The following is a 25,901-nucleotide window of genomic DNA, read 5'->3' on the forward strand; positions in this document are numbered from 1 at the left end:
CTTATAGTCTCCTTCCTTCTGTGAAAACCTTAAAAGTTGTATGGGTTCAATGTCAAATTGTATTACGACGAAAGTTATCCATCCAAATTTGGTCTAGTTTTCCTGGAAAAAGACTCTTTTGCCTTGAGAAAACGTGCAATGTTGCTAGCTACTTATCGATGGAACAGATAAATGGCAAGAGTAAATGTAGAAAATTGGTCTAAAAACTGATAGTTCTTGATGTTGTAAATCTGAAAACCAGATTTACAAGGAGATATTACTAGGGACAATCCAGCTCTAAGTTATAACTAATAACACAGTTGGTTAAAACAAAATTTATGCAAAGCAATATCGATAGATACTTATTGGTTGTAAGAATCGACCTTCTAAATGTCAAGGAAGAGAAAAAAATGATGTTTAAGATTAGCATGAAAAAAGTTCTAAGCTTCAACAGGACTCTTACTTTGAGGTGTCTTCTCCTTCTTAACTTTCTTTGTTGCTGCACTTTTGGTCTCAGCTTCAGTTCCATCTTCTATTCTGGCAAAGATTGGCGTTGCCTGCGCCATTACTTGACCAGCTTTCAGCCCGCCCCATTTGGTATCACTCTGAAAACAAGATAATCGATCACTCACAAAGAAAAATCGGGTTTTGCTAGAAAACCTACAAAGATATAACAAAAGAAAAATGAGTGTACCCAGCTAACAGCGTTGAATTGTTCCTCGGTGTAGCCAAGTTGGGAATATATTTTCAAGCTCAAGCCTGGTGTAATTGGTGATAGCGCGATTGATATGATTCTCATTGCTTCCAATACAATTACGAGATCCTAATGAATAATCAAAGAGAAGAATAAAGCATCTTAGAATGCAACGATGATAACTTCATGGAGTTCTATACCAACGAAATTTAAGGAAACAGCTTGAAGAAAACCTTTGCTGCAGTTTCAAAGGCTGCGCCGCCTTGCTTGAAAAGAGTCCATGGTGCTTGTCCATCAATGTATAAATTTCCAGCATTACCAATCTCCAACACAGTCTCACAAGCTGCTGATAATTCCAAATTTTGATAGTGCATGCGTGCCTTCTCTACCTACAAAGACGAGACATTACATCGTCAAAGTTGATGGATCCTCGGTTCAAGATTTCTCATTTAGGCATTTTAGACAAATTAAAAGGTGACCTATGTTCTTCTCCAAATGAATAAGAAGCTAAATGGAATAGCACACCACCGAGATAAATTTATTCACAGGAAAAATGCGAATGTGCAATCATACCCGCATAGATGGGGGGTTTAGTTTAATCTATTAAGTGCCTTACGTGGTTAAACTGCACTCTATGTACATCTAGAGGTTAAAAGGCATGCAGTAAAAGGAACTAGTCTAACATAATGTACATTTCAATGCATGAAAGAAGAGATGCGTTTACCAGTTTCTCCACTGCAGCCTTGAATTTGTTTCCTTCTGCCGCAACATCTGAATCAACCGCCAGAGTTGATTGGCAGTTCTTTTTCAGAAGTCCAAGTGTGCGATTTAGAAGGTTACCTGCATTAATAATCATAAGGTGAGACTTAATATCCATGCCTAAGTTCAAAAAGCTAATCAGAGCGAAATGACAATGCAACATATTCAAAACAAATTAAGTACTACCAATTGTATTAGCTAAATTTGCATTTATCATTCTGATGAACCGCTCCTCTGAGTAGTCTCCGTCATTACCAAATTCTACCTCCCTGAGGAAAAAGTACCTGACTGCATCAGGTCCAAACCTCTGAACCAAGTCTGTTGGCTCGAGTGTATTTCCTAGTGACTTGCCCATCTTCATACCATCCTAAAATTTCAAAAAAACATGAGCTACATCAAATATAAAACAGGACTATATGATTAATTAGCAAAAGAATATGCTCGCCTATATGTTTTTATCGAAGTTATATAGCTTAAAGCAGTATATGTATGAAATAATCTTAATGCAGTCCAGAGAGAAAAATACAGAATTATCTCAATCGAAGAAGACTTATGTATTTGAACAGATCTTTATCGATCATAGAAACGTTTGATGCATGCTTCTCCAAAGCTTCATATGAAGGAAGAATTAGAGCAATGTTACTCTACTGTTTTTATTTTCTTTTGTCTATTATTTTTTTCTTTCCTTTTTCTTGGAGGGGTAGTTGGTAAGGAGATGGAATAGGTGATGACAAACTACAACTTCGGCAATGTCGAAGAGCCAGATCTTCCAAGGTTGAGACAAATAAAGAGTAAAAGTTCCAGCTGTAACGTAAATACCTTGGTCAAGAATCCATGGCCAAATACCATCTTAGGGAGGCCAATTCCTGCTGACATTAACATCGCTGGCCAATAAACAGCGTGAAATCGCAATATATCCTGACAAAATTGTTAAGGAGAACAAAATCGTTAAGGAGACACATCGATTAGATGAAATTTAGCTAAATAAAAAGGAACGTCTTCATCAATAAGAGGATTTTGAGAAAGTTCTCTAGCAACAAAAGTATATGAACTATATAAACTTTCAAATTTATTTCATTTAAACATAAGGAACTTTATCTTGCTAAGTTGTGATGACAAGATGCTTTAGGTGTACCCAAAGAAGCATTGAAAATGAGAACTTTGAACGTATATAAGAGATATTAATATCATACATCTGAGTTTCTTCATGGTTAACCGAGGAACAAATACTATAATCAAAGATTGAGAAGATACTATGTGGCATACACCAACAAGAATTGCACAGCTCCAGTGCCACTTAATACTTTCGCTTGGACTTGAAACTTGAATGGAGTAAGAGCATAATTTATGTGTCTAACTACGTAGTGTTCCCTTTTTGTATGAGCAACAATCTCTTTTCTGCCAATGCCGACTTGTTTTTGTAAGAAAATACAAAGGAAGTTAATGGAATCAAGATTGTCCAAACAAGATCCATACCCCAACTCCCCCCCCCCCCCTCACCCAAACCCACAAACAAAAAGAAAACAAAATTAAGCATTAGCTTATATGAATTTAACTGTGACTAAAAGCATGGCATACCTTGCCAATTAAGTGGAGTGAGGCAGGCCATCCAGAAGAAATTGCAGTTTCTAAACTGGCTAGTTCGCTATCCTCCAGAAGTGCAGATACATAACTGTTTGACACAAAAGAGAAAAAATGAGAAGAAAGTGATGAGGTAGATTAAGATAAGATGAATGAAACATCATATTCAGGTACATAACAATGAGAGTCACTTGCTATTTTATTTTTTCTGATAAACAAGAGTCGCTTGCTATTACGTTCATAAAACAGTTCAATTAGTGAAAACTGTTGACTAGAGGTGCTTTGGAATCAGTGCTAAGCTTTCAGAATTTAAGAACCCTTTGCATGTAGCATGATGTCCGACCAGATTATGTAACTGCAACTGGCTTAGTTGAATCTATTTTGAAGTACAGACGCTGAAAATTTTCATGTTTACTCAACGTGAACCCCTGAATCATAAGGGAAAATAACATCCACCATGTCAAAAAAATTAAAAAAATATACAAACGTTTTATTCATAAAGAACTAAACAGGCACTCTCACAAAGGGAAAAGATGTCAACACTATTACTGTTAAACTGAATCCAAACAAAGAAAATATCAAAAGGTCAAAACATCTATATTTGCGCCAAGTGCAAAAGAGATAGATGACTTACCCCAACAACGCGTCAAACCAGACATATATAGTCTGCTCCGAATCATCAGGAACAGCAATACCCCAATCTACGGATGCTCGAGAAATGGAGAAATCTTTCAGGCCATTCTTAATCCAACCTTGAACCTTTAAATAGCCTCTATCAGATTTATTTCATATTATTTTCAGACGAAGCAAACATGTCAAGTGAATTATACAAGAATGACGAGGATGTGAACTGAGATAGCAATAGCAATAGTCGTTCAGGAAACAGTAATCACATAGAGCAAATGACAATAGTGCAGTGCCTCTATTTCTAAACATAATTACTTAGAATCAAGGAAGATCATAACCTGCCAGCAAATTTCTTACAGCTGAAATGAAACTCTTTTCTGGAAAAAAGTGTTTTGGCCTATAGAATAATATAATTCAGCTCTAGTGGATCTAGTTTGACTGAACTAATGTCATATCAACAATAAAATGTGAATTTTCATCTCCAGATGAACTGATGCTTTGGAAATTCAGCTAGTGTTCAAATTATTTACTATGAGTTATGAGAAGTGAGCAATTTCCAGGAATAAGACATTTCTAAGCATAGATATTGGTTATGTATTTCGCCAAATTCAATCTCATCTGTATATTTCTAGCTTTTTTTCAGGTGATATTATGAACCAATAAGGTGCAAAGCGTAAAATAAAAACCCAAATAGATAATCCAATCTGCCTACCTCATTTAGACGATAAGAGGGCTGCACGAAACCAGGGTTTTGCTTTAAAACTTCTTCCAACTGTTGTTGATACTTCGACAAGGCAAAGAAGTAATTATCTTCTTTTCTTCTCACACATGGCTTTAAGTGCGTAGGACAACAGTTATCATCCAGCAGATCCTTCTCGTCCTGCAACTCTTCCAATGTTACAAATGGACTGCCCAATAATAAACAAACTAGATTTAGCCATGCATAAATGACAAAGAAACATGGATTTAGTTGGATATTGCATAATTCGAATCCTTTGTGCTACCTATTATATATCAATCTTTTTTCTTATAAGTAATGGAATAGTTTATAGATGATAAGCTTGCACTAAGCCAATGCGACAAAATGTAATTACAAATTGTACAATCTATGCATTCAATTAGAGGCAATGTTGCGATCAATAACCGCGAAGTTGCTAGAAAAGTAAAAAGATGGAAAATGGTTTCTATTATATATCAATCTATTTTCTTTGCACTGACTATTCCAAACAACATCAATATGATTTTTAGACAAACCTCTGCCACAGTGCCAGTGTTTTGTGCATGAATTCTGAAAAGAACATGGGAATATAGATTTATACAGCTTAAGGGCTCAAAGTCACAAGGAAGTCAATGGAAACTGTGTAACTAGTTTAACATCTTCCACTATGAATGAAAATTCTTATGAAAGAACCAATCACTTGAATGCCCATGCCTAGAGTGACTACTGACTACTGAGGCATGGAAAACTATATTAGTAAAGTTGTATGATCATGTATCCTCCCTCCGTTTCAATTTGTTTGTGTTACTATCCTTTTTAGTCCGTTTCAAAAAAATGTTTCTTTCCTTTAACTCTTAAATTTCAACTTTCCACGTGGCATGTTTAAGACCACAAGAATCAAAAGTCTTATTTATTTTCTTAAACTTCGTGCCAAGTCAAATTCAGACAACCAAATTGAAACGGAGGGAGTAATAGACTATAAGGACAAGCATGTCATATGAAGGGTAGGCACAAGATTTCTTTGGAAAAATAACAATTGAATTCTCACCTTGTACTCCTCACAATTGACACAATAAAGTCCCTCATAATCAGCCCTGTATATGTCACCATTGGCAAGAACCCGAGAGTAAAATTCCTTCACAACAGCTTCATGCTTTGGATCAGTTGTTCTGATAAACTTGTCATAACTTATGTCTAACTGCAGTAACAATTAAAGAAATAAAAAGGCATGAAGTTAGCTCGATTGATGAGTGCTCCTCTTACATGAACTAAGCTCTTAATTTTGAACCCTTCCACACCCAATCAAAAAAGAACATTCCAGATGCTGTACTTGAGAGTAAAAACCAATGAATTAGCACTAGTTGAAGAATATACATCTTTCCAGAGAGCTTTATAAGCTTGTGATACAACGTCACAGTGTTCACTTGGGCTAGAACCATTAGCTGCAGCTGCAGTAGCAATCTTCTCTCCATGTTCATCTGTGCCGGTGATGAATATAACTTTCTTCTCAAGTAGCCTCTGCGAGAAAAGGAACTCTACAAACATCAGCCTATTAAAATTGCACATCATTTTATGTTAATTATGCCCTCCCTTCTACTTAAAAAGATAAAATCATATCCTGTGACTGTCTACTCGTGGAGGCATCTTTTCTTCATAACCACAAGGAAGTTCTATGCTATGTGAAAAAAGGAGGCCCTGATCACCATCTATGCTAACAAACTAAGTATATGAAAGAGTTCAAGAATCCTGAATTCATACTAGAATAGACAACCAAAAACATGAACAGAGATGGCTTAGGTCAACTATGCCATCCGCCCCCTTAAAATAACGATAAGTTATGACCATTAAAGAGGCTATAAACTTGTAGTGCAAAGGAAGACCAGCAAATGTACAGAATTCATAGTGGGAACAAAATCGGCAATGATAAGATACACAAAAGAGGAAGTATGAAGATAGCTTCACTCTGTCGACTGATACAATCAATCAACTACACCTCAATCTCAACCTGGTTGAGGCAAGCTATGTGAATCCTCTATATTTGTTCCTCTCTATTCTGGCCCATTTCATTCTAATACTACTAATCAATCTGTCTTGAATGCAAATTAGATGATTTATACAACTTGAGATTCTCTAAAATCTCACACTTCTCCCTGCACTAACATACAAGTCTATAACCAAACTAAAAGCCCTCCATAAAATTATACTGAGAATTTAAATATAAATACAAAGGTCAAACCTTCGAAACAAACAATTACAATCTAAAAAGGGTGTAATATGAAAACGGGCAATGGCGTCAGCAGCAATGGTGGTGTAATCATTACATTAAATAGGTAGTGTGAAGAAAACTTCACTCTATCAAATTATATAATCAACCAACTACAACTCAATCTCACCCTAGTCGGGGACAACTATATGAATCCTCCATATACATTCATCTCTCTTTGGAACCATTTCTAATACTACTAAAAATGTTGTCTTTAAAGCAAAGTAGAGAATTTGTAAGACTAGATAAAATCTCACACTTCTCCCTGCACTAACATACAAGTCTATAACCAAACTAAAAGGACCTCCATAAAATTTTACTGGGAACTTAAATCCTCCATAAGATATGAACATAAAGGTCAAATCTTTTTATATAACTGTGGTGTCCGGGCCAAACAGAAAGGTCAAATCTTTGAGACCAACAATTGCAATCTTAAAGGGTGTAACCTGAAAACGAGCAATGGTGGTGTAATCACACACTAAAGAGATAATGTGAAGATAACTTCACTCTGTCAAATTAGATAATCAATCAACTACACCTCAATATCGACCTAGTTAGGGTCAACTATGTGAATACTGTATATATTTATTACTCTCCATTTGGTCACATTTCATTCTAATTCTACTAAAAGTTTTGTCTTTAATGCAAATTATGGGATTAGTAAAACTAAAGATTCTCTTAAATCACACTTCTACCTGCATACAACATACTTGTCTATAACCAAGCTAAAAGCACTCCATAAAATTACAATAACAACATAGTCAGTGTAATCCCACAAATCTAGGGAGGGTAGAGTACTGTTTCCGATACACACTCAGCTCAAGGAAAAACAGTCCAAGCAGTACCAAGAAAGAAATAACATAAGTGAATACGCAATGGCAAAATACAATATACAACATGACAAATCATTCTAACTAGTAACTACAACAAAATAATACGATAATCAATAATTCAAACAAAAAGCTCAAATCTTTGAAACCAACAATTACAAATCTTAAAAGGGGTGTAACCTGAAAACGAGCAATGGCATCAGCAGCAATGGTGGTGTAAGCACTTCCCATATGAGGAGGAGCATTAACGTAATAAAGTGGAGTTGTGAGTACAAATGCATCATCACCCCCAACCCCATTTGGAAAAAAACTATCTTTATCACCACTACTGCTGCTGCTGCTGCAAGTGCAGTAAAGGGCAGTTCTTGAAGAAGATGAAAAAAACATTTTTTTGCCAAAACTAATTCGATTCTTGAAAAAAGAACTTCTTGGGTTCAAAGAATTTCGAAAAGGGGTTGAATATAAGAACAAAAAACTGCTCTGAATTGAATGTTGAACTCTACAAGCCATTTTTTTTCCTTTCCTGAATTTGGCAGTGGGTGAAGTATAATGGATTTTGTGCTTCTGGGGCTCTTGAATTTGGCTTCAATAAGCTGTAAATAATGAAGAATTTGGACTGATTTTAACCTTTAAAGTTTGGGGTGAGCTCAATTTTTTTTTCCAGAAAAGTGGAGAGGAAGGAGAAGAGCCAACAAGCTTAAAGATTAGGGATGGACTTTACACATGTATAAATTTTTTCAAAAAAGAAAATGGAGTAGTAATAAATATTATTATTTCATTCACAATACTCATTTGACCCAAAATAAACATAATTTTAGCTCATTTCACAGTCATTAACAAAAAATAATAAATAAAAATATAATTTAATAAGCTATTTATATTTTAAGAATCGAGTACTATGAGAAAGAATAAATTCTTTAATACAAGGATATAATTGAAAATAATTATTATTTTTTGTTTTAAATTTTTAACAAAATTATTTATTTATTTAATTTTTAATGCAATATTTATTTTGGGACAGAGAGATTAGTATTAAAATCTGTAATTTGTTAACTTTGAAGCTGGTTTAACTATTTACATTTTATTTTTTTTGTGTGTGATACTGTTTTTGTCAAACTAATTTTTTAAAATTATTATTAGTAGTACTTAAATTCACTATTACCAATATAATTAATGATTCAAACATTATGTTAAATGATATATTTATTTTTATGGGGATAAAGAGTTTCTAGTTGAGTATCGGCTCAAAAAATTAATAACACAATAAAAATGGGAGGAAAATAATAATTATTTATGAATAAAGAAAATAAGAAAAGTATTGAGTTTAAATATGTTGAAATTTACTTGATACAAAACAACAATTCATTAATCGTAAACTAGTGAATCAATTATATGTCCCTTTAATATTTTATTTTTGTTAAATTTTAGTATATTTTTAAGTTAATACATTTTCATGATGATCCACATTTGCCTTTTTTGGGTAAAATCAACTTTTGTGATTATGTAAATGAACTTCATTTGCCTTTATTCATTATCAATTATCATTGTGATCATTGATTTTCATCAATCTCCAATCATAGAAATACAATAAAAAAAATAGCAATTCATTTCAATGACTTATTTTCATACAAATATGACTCTAATAAGTGTGACAATTATTTTCAATTCATTATTCTACTTAACTAGATCGAAAACAAGACAAATAAACATATATTGCACAACTTACATTTGCTCTATCAGTCATTTTTTATAATCCTAAACTAGTTAAATTAATTTTAATGACTTTGAGGATTCGGTGTATTCATTTATTTCGACTATGGTCAATACTTTAGTGATTACATGAACAAAGAACTTGTTGTGATGAAGAAAATCATTAATTTCTCAAAAATGTCCTTGGAATAAAAAAAAACATCAAATAGCCAAACTTATGTAATACAATAGTTCAAAAGCATGAAATAATTTGAAAACTCACAAATTTGCTTAAAGTCAAATATATCTTAGAATCGTTAGAGGACAACTATATTTGTAGATTCATATTCATTAACAATGTGTTACAATAATATTCTTTTAATCAATAAAATGTATGAACAATAATGTTATAGTTTGTGAACTATAATGGCTCAAATGAGTGCATTAACATCCAGAACATCCTTTTGATTTCAAACTTAGAGTCTGTTTGGATATACTTATTTTAAGTACTTTTTAAGTTAATTAAAATAATTTTTAATCTTTTTATGGTATTTGGGTAAATGAAAAAAGTATTTTTGAACACTTATTTTAACACTGAACAGCTTATGAAAAGTTAGAATTTTCAACTTTAAAAAAAAAATAGCTTAAAAAGCTTATCCAAACAGGCTCTTCGTTCTTTGATACATTTTTACCTTGAATCATTCCCAAATATTATAATAGATGGTATACCATGTTCATGTGATGTTTTCTTCAAAGGTGATTATCCTTAACACGTAAGATAACAATTTATATATTTCTCAAAGCGTTTTATAGTATGAAATTTAAGATTTTTTTTCAGAAGCATATAACCACATTCATCCACTGAATTTAACAATAAAAACAAACAAAATTCGATATAAAACCACCATATCAAACAATCTCTTTCACATTTATTTTAGCACTTCCATCGATTAACAATTTGCTTTCACCAAAACGACAACCCTTAACCACTGCACCATGTCTTAATCGCTATATCAATACATTTTGGGAATGATTTAAGAGCTAACTTTTGTTTATAGTCAAACTCGCTGTGATAACATTTCACTACAACGATATGATTTTATTCAAAATTGTCTTTTTATGTCATATTATTCCTCATATAACAACATTCTACCTATAACAACAATGACATTCATTTTAACAACATGCCCTTTACAACAACCATACTAAAACATTGAGTAATAGTATTTTGTAGATATATATCACGTATATAAACGAAATATCATTTTTTTATGACAATCATCATTATTGTTATCATGTCCCACAGATAATAAATTTTAAGTGTGAATATCTAAAAAAAATTAAATATATTTAAATAATATCCATTAATTATGATCATAACTTCACAAGTAATGACTATTGATATTTGCATACCCTTTACTCTTTCTATTTTTGGGGGGTTAAACCGACTAACAAAAATATTCTTTTTTTTTGATACACAAAAACATTAAACTATTTTTTCGTGTACACTTTTGTTTATAACAACTAAATGAGATCTAAAAATGTAAAATATTAGTATACACATATAACAATAACTCACTATAATAAGCTAGCAATCATAAAATATATAGACAAATGCTATTATTACAACGAGGTTTGAAAGTATTTCTTTACATTGAGAACATTTAAATACCGGCTTCAAAGAGAACTAATCCAAGGTAGCGATTGACCACAAATTTCTAAATATTTTTGGCAGTTCATTTTTATAGAATAAACTAGGACTGAAATTTAGTCCAAAACTATAATTGATGAGTGTTTTTATAAAATATAAAAATTTGGATAATTTTAATTTTTTTTAAAAAATCCTCAAATACTAAAATTTGGCTTAATAATTAGGATGTTTGTCAAATATATTTACCAAGTAACGACATGTTGCATTGCTAAACACATATGAGAATATTTGCAGTAATTACTAAATAGAAGTACTCCACGTCACCGATCCGCGTGCTTCTATCTATGCATCGATCCACATCTAAGCAATAAGCAATGTTCCACCGTTAGATACAATTTCATCGAACGGTTCACAATAACCCTCCAAAAATCAAATTCTACCGCCAAAACCAAAAAATCCCCAAATTCGCAAATCAAATCTCTATAAAACCCTAGCCCTAGCCTCATTCATTTCCATCACAAACCAATTCGATCTCTTCTCAGTTCAATTTTCTATCTCAAAAATGTCTGGCCGTGGTAAGGGAGGAAAGGGTTTGGGAAAGGGAGGAGCAAAACGTCACCGTAAAGTTCTCCGTGATAACATTCAGGGAATCACTAAGCCGGCGATTCGGAGGTTAGCGAGAAGAGGTGGAGTGAAGAGAATCAGTGGATTGATCTATGAAGAAACAAGAGGTGTTTTGAAGATCTTTTTGGAGAATGTGATTCGTGATGCTGTGACTTACACTGAGCATGCTAGAAGAAAGACTGTTACTGCTATGGATGTTGTTTATGCTTTGAAGAGACAAGGAAGGACTCTTTACGGGTTTGGTGGTTGATTTTGTATATTTTTGCCTTATTTTTGTCGTTGTTGTTGGGAAATGGAATCTAGCTGGTGTTTTTGCTTATGATTTTCTTTAGGTGAAGATTGTGAGATCATTGTAATTGGTTAAATTTGTGTTTAATGAAATGGTTCTCATTAGTATTCCAGATAAAATTCTTCTGTTTATCTTCTATGAATCTTTTGTGTCTCGTTTCAAATATCACTCTTTTGTTTAATTGATTACACAGATTGTATCTCTTGTACTTCATATCCAAGATGTTGATGGTGTATCGAAAAAAATAGCCTTGGTAGTCTCTACTTACTTAAGGTAAGGGCAAGGTTTGTGTTCACTTTACTTTTTTGAGATCTTACTTGTGAAATTATATTAGGTATGTTGTTGCATTTCACTGATGTTCGGTGTGGACCGTTTTTCTGGATGTAAAATTCATTTCTGATGTGTACACAGGTTCAAATCATTCACAAGGATGCACAGATGAATTGCAATGATGTTGTTAAGTTTTGGCTAAACTACCATGGCAATATTTAGTGTTTGCAGGTCAAAGGGTATCATACTGAGGTCATGAAAATGTCTCCAAAAGGCTTGGCATGCCCAGAAGAATCACAACGACGTGTTATTACTATTACGTTTGCAATCTTAGTCTTCTGAGGGAAAGTGAAGGTTATTTTGAGTGAATTATAGGTACATTTGATTGCTCATCTTTGACTGAAGATAGGTATACAAAATTGCATATTCAATTGAAGCTATCGATATTGTTTTAGAAGAATGCTGAACTTGGACCAGTCCTTTCCCTGCAAACAAAGCCTAGGAGGCACAAGTTCTGCCTTCTAATTGATTCAACACCTATTACAAACTTATAATAGGTGTTGAATCAATTAGACATGTTGCCTTCATGAATTGCCTTCTTTGTTATGCACTTGTGTATTGAGCCTTCATGAATTGCCTTCTTTGTTATACGTTTGTAATAGGTATTGAATCAATTAGACATGTTGCCTTCATGAATTGCCTTTAACCAAGAGGTCATCGGGATACTATAACACTTTATTTGCATGGTTGTTATGTAATGTTTCATATTGTATTGTACTGTATTGTTTTAATAAAAGAGCTAGATTATTATGCAAGAAGTTCAATTGATTGATTGCTCATATCCTAGCTGGGCAATTTCCAACTTACAAACACTTGACAAAATGTAATCTTCATTGTAAGAGGTCTATGTTTCTAGTGGTATGTGTAAGTATCAACATCACCAACACAAGTTTTAGTTACTACTTTCTTGAATTTTAGTTGTTCTATTCCTTTGAGACGGAAAAAAAAATCGACATAAATTGTCCTGCATTAAGTATAATATGTGAAAAATAAGTAGTAATTCAAGAGAGGATTATTCAACTAGGATTACAATTTCAATATAATTAGTTTTTAAATTATGATCTTTTTATTAAAGATTCCCCTGCATCCAATATTATTAAATAAAAAAATCCATTATTTACACACATCGTGTTTTGTACATTAATACTCCATATATTTCACGAGTTAGATTACATATTCCTCTTTGTCCTAATTTTATATGACATATTATACCACCTTTCTATAATTTTTAAAAATAATTCAATGTGATTTTTTTTTTTACCTTAAGAAAATATTTTATAATCACACAAATATCTAAATATTATTTTAGATCACGAATTTAAGAAGATAGGTGTTACAAAAAATAAGTCCACATCATCAATCCACTTAGAATACACATTCATCGACGGTCCACAATGATCTAAAACAACTCACGCGGATCGCAATCTCTAGCCGTCCATTCAAAATTTCAGAAATTCAATCAACCGCCAATATTTTCCACCCAAAATTCAAAAAAGCCCTCCAAAATTTCTCTTATATAAAACTCCCGCCCCTACATTTTCTCCTCACCTTCACTGCAACTTCATTTGCCTTCAGCTACTCAATCAATTGACCAAAAAATGTCTGGCCGTGGAAAGGGAGGCAAAGGTTTAGGAAAGGGCGGAGCAAAACGTCACCGTAAAGTTCTCCGGGACAACATTCAGGGAATCACAAAACCGGCGATTCGGAGATTAGCGAGAAGAGGTGGAGTAAAGAGAATCAGTGGATTGATCTATGAAGAAACAAGAGGTGTTTTGAAGATATTTTTGGAGAATGTGATTCGTGATGCTGTGACGTATACTGAACATGCTAGGAGAAAGACTGTTACTGCTATGGATGTTGTTTATGCTTTGAAGAGACAGGGAAGAACTCTCTATGGTTTTGGTGGTTAAAAATGGTGAATCTTTTGATTTTTATGCTATTGAATGTAATTGAACTGGAATTTGTTAAAACTTTTGGAATCATTCTCATTCTTATCTCTCTTTTTCTTCGATTTTTGAATCTAAATCTATCGATTTTGTACTTAAATAAGATTAAATTCTAGATTTGTCTTGAGTTTATATGATCAAGATTGGAAAGTAGGATTGGCTATGATTTTTTTTTTCTTCAATTTTTCAATTTTTTATTTTTTATTTTCGGATTGGAGTAACTACAATTCAAAGGAATTTATATTGGATTGATATTTTTAAGTTTGATTGATTCAATTATTTCGAATTTTCATTTTTAGAAGGTTTTATCAGAATTTGCTTTAGGTCTTATGCTTGAATTTTAAATATGAAATCGTGGATAGAAAATGTTTTATCTCAAATTTTTTGACGCACGACACCATCAACACATATTTGAATTTGTAACAAACTTATCCTCCTGCCTGCATCAACATGATCTTTTCACGTTGCATTTAATTATATCCACTCAATTCATGTCACATTTCATCATAATTTGTCCTTTTGTGTGTTTTTTACAGCAATCACTCATTAAAATAAGGCTCATATGAAAGTCCATAAGATTATAATCATTAAGATAAGGCTTGAATCAATTATTTAATTAAATTTAGAAATTTAAATATTAATAATCCTACAAATTATCATGTATGGCCTATAAAAGGAAAAAAGGCAAAATATAAACCTTAATAAAAAGTTTTTGTAATCAAACAAATATTTAAATTTACACATTTTAATTTATTTTTATAGCCATTCAAATGCTACAACATATTTAGTGTTGAATATAATTTTAAAAGGGATTATTATACGAATAATCGATCAAATTCACATTTCTTTAAATTAGTATACATAAATTTTATACTGTATTATACACATGTATTATAAATTCATCATTTATTTTTAACTTAAAAAATTATGTGAACGATTATTTATATTATTTTTTTCCTTCCTTCTTTTAAAAGTTCTATTTGAATATTCTTAAATTTAAATTTTATATCGATTCAAATTATGCGGGATAAATGGACTAATGTTTTTATTGTCTTCTATCAAAACGCAAGTTGCAAATTCATTCCACCAATCCTTTCCTATCATTAATAAGCAAAGGATAAGTCAACTTAAATTATTGGATGAAATTGTACAACCAAATAGCAACCACTTGTTGGGGTTTCTGGAAATTATGTGACTTAAGATAAAATAAAATTGAATATATATTTTTCTTTTTGTAAAATATAAAAAAAAACATCATTTTTCGGATGTATTGAAATAAAGAAAATATCAAATAAAATGGAACAAAGAAAGAGCCCGTTTGGATGGGCTTAAAAAAAGTAACTTTTATGTATGAAGTGCTTTTAGAACTTTAAAGTGCTGAAAGTTATTTTTATAAATAAGTAGTTGAGTGTTTGGATAAAAGTGCTTAAATGAGGAAAATTATGTGAATTTTAGGGTTAAAAGAATAAAAAGGATAGTTTGAGAATTTAGTTAAAATATAAGGGATATAAAAGTAATTTCCATGGTCAAAGAAAATGACTTTAAGCACTTAGAAAAAAAAAGTTAGGAATCCTAATTTTTCATTTTTGACTGACTTTAAGAACTTTCTGGCTTAAAGTTAGCATTAGGCAAACACGTCCAAAAGCTGAAAAGGGGCTTTAAGTTGATTTTGACTAACTTAAAGTCAATCCAAACGGGCTCAAAGTAATGAAGTATTATTGTTTATATAGAGAAATTATAATTAGTTTGGGTTTGGATTAAAACAAATCCTCTTTTTTTTTTTGGTTCTTTAAAAGAATAAAGAATTCTTAAGTTTGTGTTCAACATGTTCAAAAGTAAAAGATGAATATAATTAATGCTTCAATGGTTAAAATTATAATACAACAACAACAACAATCCAGTGAAATCCCACAATGTGGGATCTGGAAAGGGTAGAGTATACGCAGACCTTATTCCTACTAAGGTAGGATGATTGTTTTCAAGAAACCCTTAGCTCAATAAAAACATAAAAGCATAAAAAGGGTCAGATGATTAAAATTATAATGATTTGTAATTTTATTTGTAAAGCATCTAACCACCTACCCCAAACTTTATTATTGGTTGTTGTTGGATTCATGATACATCCTTACAACGATTTTAATAATTCATATAAACAAATAATTATGCTGTACTCAACTTATAAAAAGATAATAAAAAGAATTGTATAATCCTTCATCACTTACTAGAAAAATCAAATTTGCATCTTGGATGAGCAAAAGTTGAATATAAAATGTTGAACTTTGTACAAAAAGTGGAAACGTAATGAATTAAAAAAACATTATCTTTAAAACATGATCTTTCAAATACAAATTAGGAGCATTAATAAAATTATAGGTTCATGTAAAGTGCATTAGAATACAATTAGCTTTTAATGGTGAAATATTTAGGAGTTTTTCTTTTCGCCCAGCATTTGATATTCACTTTAAAGTTCGCTTGATTTTTAATCGCATAAAAAAAATTCACTTTGAGGGATAAAACGCTTTCGATAAAAAATGACTCCATATCTGATGCTTGAATTCAAAATCACTGATAATATTTTAATGTTGAAATGTTGTTGCAGACGAAATGAGCTTTATTTCCATTTTAAAATTATTGATTATTAATTTTATGTGGTATTCAATATCTATTTTGGAGAAACAACCAATCTGAATTGACTCTAAAAATCTCATTTTGAAATAAAAACTTGTTAAAACTTCTCCGACAAAACTCATAACATTATAATACAACAACAACAAACCCAGTATAATCCCATAATGTGGGGTCTGGGGCATAACATTATAATATTGTCTTTAAAATTAAAAAAAAATTGTCTGATATATAAAACATTTTGTGTTAATAAAACTCAAAAAAAATATGCTCTAAAAAAAGTGATGTAGATGATCTATCCTAATACAAATATTGCCTTCAAAATCTTTTTTTTTTTTGGTTAAGCAAACTATAGACATGCTTGAGAACTAGTTCCCCCAATTTTTGCATTAAGCACTTACAATACGATATTATTATACGGTAGATAGTTATGATTGATCATAGCAATGACTTTAATAAAGGCAGGATTAACAAAAAAATGTGATACACCATATATATGAATAACAAAAATATAATAAAATATATTAGTAATCAATTAAACAATGTAAAATCACATGGTAATGATCTTTGAATCTTCATTAATTAAAAAGTGGATCTAAGATTTAAAACCTACTGAATATACACGTATAAATTTTTTTAGAATTCATAAAATTTTAATTTTTTGATTTGCCTTTAAATTTTAAAGGTTGGAATACTTCTTTATCCTTAACTCGTGGTTTAGTACATTTGAAGAATTTTAATAATTATCGTCTAATATAAGAGGCATAGCTAGCATAGAAAATATAAATTTCACAAAATTTAATGATTTTGATTAATGACAAATATAGGGGCAGAAAAATCTATGAATATGCACAAGCAACAAATTTTAAATTCATAAAATTTTAAGATTTTCTTTAAATTTAATGAATGAAGCGGGATACTTCACTCTTAGATTTAGTACGTCTAAAAAATCCTAGAAACTATAGTCAAATATAGGGGGCAGAATTGGTATAGAAAGTACAAATGCAACAAAATTTAATAATTTTGATTCAGCAATAAATATATGGGGCGGAAATATTTATAATATCCACAAGTAAAAAAGTTTAAATTCATAAAAAAATAAATTTTTCTTTAAATTTAATGATTGTAATGGGATACTTCACTCTTAGATTTAGTACGTCTAAAAAATCCTCAAAATTAGCATTAAATACAGGAGGCAGAGCTAGTATAGAAAGTACAAATACAATAAAAAATAATAATTTTGATAAAGTACTAAATATAGGGGGCACTAAATATGTACATATAACAAATTTCAGAACTCATATATTTTTAAATTTTGAATTTGTCTTTGAATTTAAAGGTTGTAATGGAATACTGCTTTATCTTTAACTTGTGGTTTAGTGTATTTAAAGAGTTTTAGAAATTATCGTCAACTATAGGGAGCAGAGCTATAACATAGAAAAATCAATTTTGATAAAATTTAATAATTTTGATTCAATAGCAAACATAGGAGCGAAAAAATCTACTGAATATATACATATAATAAATTTCAGAACTCATAAAATTTTAATTTTTTGAGTTGCCTTCAAATTTTAAAGGTCATGGTAGGATACTTCTTTATCCTTAACTCATGATTTAGTACATTTAAGGAATCTTAAAAATGATCGTCAAATAAAGGGAACGGAGCTATCTTAGAAAATATAAATTTGATAAAATTTAATAATTTTGATTAATGACAGATATAGGGGTGAAAAAATCTATGAATATGCACAAATAACAAAATTTATAATTCATAAAAAAATATTTTTCTTTAAATTTAATGATTGTAGCGTAATACTTCCTTCTTAACTTGTGATTTAGTACGTCTAAAAAGTCCTAAAAACTACCGTCAAATGTAAGGAGCAGAGCTAGTATGAAAGTACAAATATGACAAAATTTAATAATATTGATTCACTAATAAATACAGGGGCGGACAAATTCACTGAATATGCACATATGACAAAATTCAGAACGCATAATTGTTTACATTTTGAATTTGTCTTTGAATTTAAAGGTTATAGTGGAATACTGTTTCATCCTTAACTCGTGATTTAATGTATTTAAATAATTATAGAAATTACCATCAAATAGAATATTAAAATGGATTTTGGACAATATTTTTACGATATTTTTCATCATATTAATATGAGATAGCTTACAACTTATAATATTATTTTCGAACATCTTTATTCAAAATATCCAATTAATTCATTTCAATTTAGCTCCAAATAACAACATCATCAATATATTCAGTGAAATTTCAAGTGAGATCTAGAGAGGATAGAGTGTACGCAAACTTCACCACTATCTCATAGAGGTAGATAGACTGTTTCCGAATCAATTTAGCTTTGAGGATTCTTCAAAATTAACACATGTCAAGAAAAACGTGATAAGTAAAAATAAAACAGAGATAATATAATCTTTCGATACCATCAAGATTATTCAACCCAATACAAATATCGAACACCATGATTATTTTATTGCTATTAGTGAAAAATGCCAAACTACATTTGACGTGGCTATGATGTGATTTAGTACGTCTAAAAAATCCTAGAAACTACCGTCAAATATAGGGGGCAGAGCTAGTATGAAAGTATAAATGCAACAAAATTTAATAATTTTAATTCAGTAATAAATATAGGGGCACTGAATATGCACATATAATAAATTTTAAAATTCATAAATTTTTAAATGTTGAATTTGTTTTTTGAATTTAAAGGTTGTAGTGGAATACTGCTTTATCCTTAACTCGTGGTTTAGGGCATTTAAATAATTCTAGAAATTCAATATAGGAAGGGAGTTAGTATAGAAACTACAAATTTGATAAAATCTAATATTTTAGACTTGCCTTTAAATTTTAAAGGTTTTAGTTGGCTACTTCTTTATTCTTAACTCGTGATTTAGTACCTTTAAAGAATCTTAAAAATTATCGTCAAATATAAGGAGCGAAGCTAGCATAGAAAATATAAATTTGATAAAATTTAATAATTTTGATTAATGACAAGTATAGGGGCGAAAAAAATCTATGAATATGCACAAATAACAAAAAAATTAGAATTCATAAAAAAATAAATTTTTCTTTAAATTTAATGATTGTAGCGTGATACTTCCTTCTTAACTCGTGATTTAGTTCGTATAAAAAAATTCTAGAAACTATCGTTAAATATAGGGGGCAGAGCTGATATGAAAGTACAAATACGTCAAAATTTAATAATTTTGATTCTGTAATAATTATAGGGGCGGACAAATCCACTGAATATGCACATATAACAAATTTTAGAATTCATAAAATTTTTAAATTTTGAATTTGTCTTTGAATTTAAAGGTTGTAGTGGAATACTGTTTTATCCTTAACTCCTGGTTTAGGCCATTTAAATAATTCTAGAAATTACCGTCAAATATAGGGAGCGAAGTTGGTATAGAAAGTACAAATTCGATAAAATTTAATAGTTTTGATTCAATAACAAATATAGAAGCGGAAAAATCAACTGAATTTGCACATATATCAAATTTCATAGTTCATAAAACTTCAAATTTTAAATTTTTCTTTAAATTTAAAGACCGTGGTGAAATACTTCTTCGTCTTTAACTAGACATCACGAGTTTGAGCCATGAAAATAAAGTCTCATTTGATAAGTAGAGACATATGTAGAATATCAATATAGAGTTCATTTTAAAAATATTGAGTTCATTTTAAAAATGAACGTTGACCAACATTTTTACAATATTTTTTCATCATATAATATGAGATAGATTACAACTTATAATATTATTTTCGAACATCTAAATTTAAAAAATTGAAATAATTAAATTTTGATTAATAAAAAATAAAAGGGCAAAAAAATCTATGAATATGCACAGACAACAAATTTTAGAATTCATAAAAATTTAAATCTTTCTTTAAAAATTTAAATTTCATGATTGTAGCATGATACTTTATTTTTAACTCGTGATTTAGTACGTCCAAAAAGTTCTAGAAACTCAAAGCTAGCATGAAAGTACAAATGCAACAAAATTTAATAATTTTGATTTAGTAATAAATATAGGGGCAGATAAATCCACTAAATATGCAGATATAACAAATTTCAAAATTCATAATTGTTTCCATTTTCAATTTGTCTTTGAATTTAAAGGTTGTAATTTTGCTTCATCCTTAACTCATGATTTAGTGCATTTAAATAATTATAGAAATTACCGTCAAATAGAATATTAATATTGAGCATTTTAAAAATGGATTTTGGCCAACATTTTTATGATATTTTTCATCATATTAATATGAGATAGATTACAACTTATAACATTATTTCCGAACATATAAACTTAAACTATCCAATTAATTCATTTCAATTTAGCTCCGAACAAAAATAAAAACAACATGTTCAGTGAAATCCAAATGAGATCTAGAGAGGATAGAGTGTACGCAAACCTCACCACGACCTCACGAAGGTAGATATATTATTTCTGAATCAATTTAGGTTCGAGGATTAGTCAAAATTAATACCTGCCAAGGAAAATATGATAAGTAAAAATAAAACAGAGATAATAGAATCTTTCGATACTATCAAAATTAATAGACTCCAATACAAATACCGAACACCACGATTATTTTATTGGTAGTAGTGAAAAATGCCAAACCACATTTGACGTGGCTATGATTGTATGTGGGTCCCATTTTCAAACCAAACAACTTCTTCTTCAACAAATTATTATCACTGAAAAGAATAAATAAACGCATCGATTTGTTGCAGAACAGGGGGCGGCGATTTTGTCTTTAAAGCCCCTCAAAGTTCATATATATATGTATTCGCCCGGATAAATCTCTCAAATTCAGACGCCGGTCACCGGTGAATTCTTCCCGGAGAATTTTCTGATATATACCCTCCGGTACCGGTGAAATTCTTAAAGAAAATGGGAATTGCATGGGACGATGTCGTTTTGATTGAACACGCACAGAAATCGGGTGACCCGACTTCTATCACCGTGAATTGCCCCGATAAAACTGGACTTGGATGTGACCTTTGCCGGATTGTACTTGAATTCGGACTCTATGTTACTCGTGGAGGTAAGCTATTTATACTGTTTATATGCGGTTTAAATGGTTTATTTTTATGTATATATATTAAATGTTAAATCCTCTTTGGCTTCTTTGCGTGTTTATTCTTCGTATTTTTATGAAAATCCGTTTGTGAAACCTCTTATTCTTTCATTAGATCTATTTTCATTTTTGAATTATTGGCTTTTTGTGTTTTTTTAAATCCCATTTTTGGCAGATTTCAATTCTGATTTTCTATTTGTCTGTTTTTAACATAGAATGCTAATTTTGCTTGATAAGCTGATGGTTTGTGGTTGATTTGCATGTATGATATATGTTGGGTAGTTCAATAAATACTGAAATGGTGGCTAAAGGTTTGTGCTTTTTGTGTAAATTTTTTGATTTTGTTTGTTAATCTTCTGACTCATTGACAAAAAAGTGGAAAATATGCCCTTTTTTTTGTTTAAATAACCTTGGTGAATGGTTAGCCTGCGGCCGCTTCAACTAATTTTAGAGGGTACTTGCTATCTCTTCATTCACTGTTTGTTCAGTCAAGGATGTTTTGGAAACAACCTCTGTTTCTTCTCAAAGGTAGGGGCAAGGTGTGCGGATACTCTACCCTCAAACTCCACTTGTGGGATTACACCGGGTTTGTTGTTGTTACCTGCTACCTCCACAAGCATAGGTATCGAATTACTCTGTCCGCCTAGGTTGTGACAGATGGGAAGAAACGTAGTATTTTTGCCTCTGCTTGGTTTTGAATCTGAGGCCTCATGTTAATAGATGAGCTTTGATTTTCTAGTTTGCCAATCTATGTTTAGTACTCTGTGTCAAGAGGGAGAGGAGGGGAGAAAAGAAAAGAGATTAATAAACCATTGCGTTGCTTGCTTTCAAGTTGAGTTTTCTCTTTAAAGGTACTTAACAAACTACTTGAGATGGAGTGTCAGAATACTCTTTAGTTGAACTAGTGTGTTTTCATGTTTACATATAGCTTCAAATTCTTGCATTTTTCTGACAGAATGTATGTTGGCTATATTATTGCCGTGATGCTGTCTTTTTATAATGCCTTCACGATAGCTACTTAATGTGCTATATGATATTGATGGATAAATTAATACAGATTTTGCCACCGATGGGAAATGGTGTTACATAGTGCTGTGGGTTGTGCCACGTCCAAGCTCGCTAAAGGTTGATTGGGGAAGCTTGAAAAATAGGCTTATGTCTACATGTCCCTCGTGCATGATTTCGTTTTACCTAAACCAACAGTCCACTGCTTCCGCACCGCCTTCAGTTTACCTACTGAAGGTGTTTTGCCTAGACAGGAAAGGGTTGCTACATGGTAAGTATAATGCGTCTTAACTTTTTGTGCTCTTTTTGACTTGCACACGGCTTAATAAAGTTCTCATGTTTTGTGCTTTTTAGATGTTACTAAGATCCTTTGCGAGCTTGAGCTATCAATTCAAAGAGTGAAAGTTATGACAACACCAGATGACAAAGTTTTGGATCTCTTCTTCATAACAGATGGCATGTAAGTCTCTTGAAGTTCTCAACAGGTTTACACCGCCTTTGATCTTTAACCTATTTGGCTTATGGTACTCTATTTAGTATAAGATTGTTGGTTCTGTGGCCTTGCTGCATCTTTATTGATGCTGCTAATGCCATAAGACGATGCCATCTCTGATGGTTGAACCAGATACACAGTGATTGGCTATTAGACTGAACAAAGTCCCTTTTATAACTGACCAGTGACCAGTATTAACCAAGTCCAACAACAATTAAGGTGAAACAAACAATGTCAAACTCAATTCCCAAGCATTATGCTGTCCTTACACTTGTATTTCAAAATTCGAACCAATCTGTAAGATCTTAAATTTTAAAGACATTGATGCCCTTTAGTGAATTCTCTACGAAAATTAGCAGTAATTTTTTCCTTTTCTTTGGAATGAATTTTTGTTTTGTATAGTGCAATTGAATACAGAGGAATCATATAGCCCCAAGTTGTTTGAGGTTGGTTGATTCTGCCTTTAGCATGAAGTGTATTCATAGGGTTATGCAATATTTTCAGCCAAAGTAGTTGTTAGAAATCCTTTTTTTTTCTATTAATTGTTGGAAGTATTTTATCATTCTTTCACTTCTTACCAGAAAACTGAACAGTTGACTGCAAATGGAATGGTGATGCTGTTGGTGGTGTGTTAACAGTTTCATAATATAAATCTCAAAACAACCAGATTGTTTAACTACAGAAAATAATTACAGGTGTCACTTATGTTCCACAAAAACCTGCCCCCAAGTTATGCTGCGATTCTTCGCTAATATATTCACGTGTTTATTGTAGAATACTATGATTTGTCTGTTGTTTATCCTTTTGGTAATTCAACTTAATTTCCACCATATGATTTAACTGTTGGGCTGTTAAAGTTGATGCTCATCTCCTACTATCAGATGAGGAAAAAGCTAAGCATAATAGTAAAAGTTATCCGTAATTGCCTGTTATGTTGTAATATTTACATTTCTGCTTGGTATTCTTGCATATCAGGGACTTGCTGCATACGAAACAAAGACGAGATGAGACATGTGAACATCTAAGCGATGTTCTGGGAGAATATTGCATTAGCTGTGAACTTCAATTGTCGGGGCCTGAATGTGAAGTTCAGCAAGGATTCACTTCTCTTCCACAAGAAGTTGCAGAAGAGTTGTTTAGTTGTGAGTTGTCTAATGAAGCAGTTCCCATGTCCTCTGCTTCTGATACGGCAAAATTAAAGAAGGCAACCATCACCGTGGATAACTTATTGAGCGCAGTCCATACGTTGTTTCAAATACAATGTGTTGATCAAAAGGGTCTCATCTATGACATTTTGAGGACTTCAAAGGACTGTGATATTCAGGTAACCATATATTTTACTAACGGTTTAGTGAATGCCTGTTCTCTGGAATCAAATTGTGTTGTAAGCTTCCAATGTGGAGATGGTTCCCAAATTTTTATGTCCTGTGAAATTTTGATGTGTAGAAACAAAAAAGATTGGGACTATCACAAATGTGATTATCTATTCTTCATGTCTTCATTGGTGCTTCTAGTTTGGAATGTCTTTGCTATTGCCTTATTCTCAGACATCAAACATATGTGCCTGTTATTTTCACGTCTAGATTGCTTTTGGAAGAATCCAGTCTATCGCCAAGGGTTATCGCATTATAGACCTATTTATCCAGAGTACAGATGGGAAAAAGATTATCGATGATGAGAACATAAAATCTTTGTGTTCTCGGTTGAAGGAAGAGATGCTTCATCCACTTCGAGTCACTGTTGCTAGTCGTGGCCCAGATACAGAACTACTGGTTGCCAATCCTGTTGAGTTATCTGGAAAGGGAAGGCCGCGTGTTTTCTATGATGTCACGTTTGCCTTAAAAAAGCTCGGGATCTGTATTTTCTCTGTAAGTAGCCATAAGCTCAAATTCTCTTCCATACACGTTTTTGCTTCCATGGCTCTAACGGATACACGTTTTTGCAGGCTGAAATTTCAAGGCATTCAACAGCAGAGAGGCAGTGGGAAGTTTATAGGTTCCGTTTGGATGAAAGCCCAGAGTACCCATTAGCCAGCAGGAAAGCTCGGACTGAAATCATGGATAGAGTGAAAAAAACACTTATGGGCTGGTGAAAATTTAAAATGTACCATGGCATCAAATCTTTTAACTCAGCTCAGCAACGTCCAACGGTCACCATGTATGTATATCTGCAAGAAAACTAATGGAAGCTTAAGGAGAATCCCGAGCCATCGGAGAACCATCGCCTCGAGAGCTGATTCTGTGACTTATCTAGGCTTCTTTTGGGTTACATTAGCTGTATGAGTTTTATGAGAGGTTGCAATGTAATACTACCTCTGCTTTAAATCATATGTTTGTCTCTTTTATCTTTGATATAATAGGATCTCCTTTATTTCACCATTTCTCTTCCCTTTCTGCATATTATGTTGTTATGGACAAGTGTGCATTTGGTCTATTTTAAGATAAAAATGTATATATAGGTAATGTTTTTCCGCATCAGTTGCTAATGAAATAGTTGACTTGCGCGCAAGATAGATTATATATCATTTTATAATATCTTTAATGTTTCTCTAATTTTATTAATTTTGGAAGTTGCATTTAAATAATCTCATATAATAAATAGTCCAATAAATACGTGCCTGCCACACGCTTAAAATTGTCCTTGAACTATCATAATAGGACAATTACCTCCAATTTGCTTAAGTGA

The 25,901-nt window shown here is 31.7% G+C and overlaps 3 protein-coding genes across 3 annotated transcripts; 2 read left to right on the forward strand and 1 right to left on the reverse strand.

Moving 5' to 3' along the window:
• Positions 1 to 260: 260 nt before the first annotated feature.
• On the reverse strand, positions 261 to 8,168 carry LOC129881026 (methionine--tRNA ligase, chloroplastic/mitochondrial). The gene is made up of 12 exons (XM_055955339.1): positions 7,632 to 8,168; positions 5,733 to 5,876; positions 5,407 to 5,556; positions 4,353 to 4,520; positions 3,648 to 3,772; positions 3,011 to 3,104; positions 2,252 to 2,350; positions 1,619 to 1,799; positions 1,398 to 1,513; positions 907 to 1,062; positions 674 to 802; positions 261 to 584 (listed from the first exon to the last, which is right to left on the reverse strand). Exons 1-12 carry the CDS (start codon positions 7,959 to 7,961, stop codon positions 420 to 422), a joined length of 1,857 nt encoding a protein of 618 aa, XP_055811314.1. The 5' UTR covers positions 7,962 to 8,168; the 3' UTR covers positions 261 to 419.
• A 3,120-nt stretch (positions 8,169 to 11,288) lies between these two features.
• On the forward strand, positions 11,289 to 14,095 carry LOC129873741 (uncharacterized). Its single transcript, XM_055948910.1, has 4 exons — positions 11,289 to 11,660; positions 11,748 to 11,767; positions 11,898 to 11,977; positions 13,566 to 14,095. Exons 1-4 carry the CDS (start codon positions 11,354 to 11,356, stop codon positions 13,942 to 13,944), a joined length of 786 nt encoding a protein of 261 aa, XP_055804885.1. The 5' UTR covers positions 11,289 to 11,353; the 3' UTR covers positions 13,945 to 14,095.
• Positions 14,096 to 21,341: 7,246 nt separating this feature from the next.
• On the forward strand, positions 21,342 to 25,594 carry LOC129881027 (ACT domain-containing protein ACR9). The gene is made up of 6 exons (XM_055955340.1): positions 21,342 to 21,685; positions 22,776 to 22,994; positions 23,078 to 23,183; positions 24,192 to 24,540; positions 24,800 to 25,084; positions 25,162 to 25,594. Exons 1-6 carry the CDS (start codon positions 21,532 to 21,534, stop codon positions 25,306 to 25,308), a joined length of 1,260 nt encoding a protein of 419 aa, XP_055811315.1. The 5' UTR covers positions 21,342 to 21,531; the 3' UTR covers positions 25,309 to 25,594.
• Positions 25,595 to 25,901: the final 307 nt, after the last annotated feature.

Source organism: Solanum dulcamara, chromosome 2, assembly GCF_947179165.1.
Source record: "Solanum dulcamara chromosome 2, daSolDulc1.2, whole genome shotgun sequence".
NCBI classification, from domain to species: domain Eukaryota; kingdom Viridiplantae; phylum Streptophyta; class Magnoliopsida; order Solanales; family Solanaceae; genus Solanum; species Solanum dulcamara.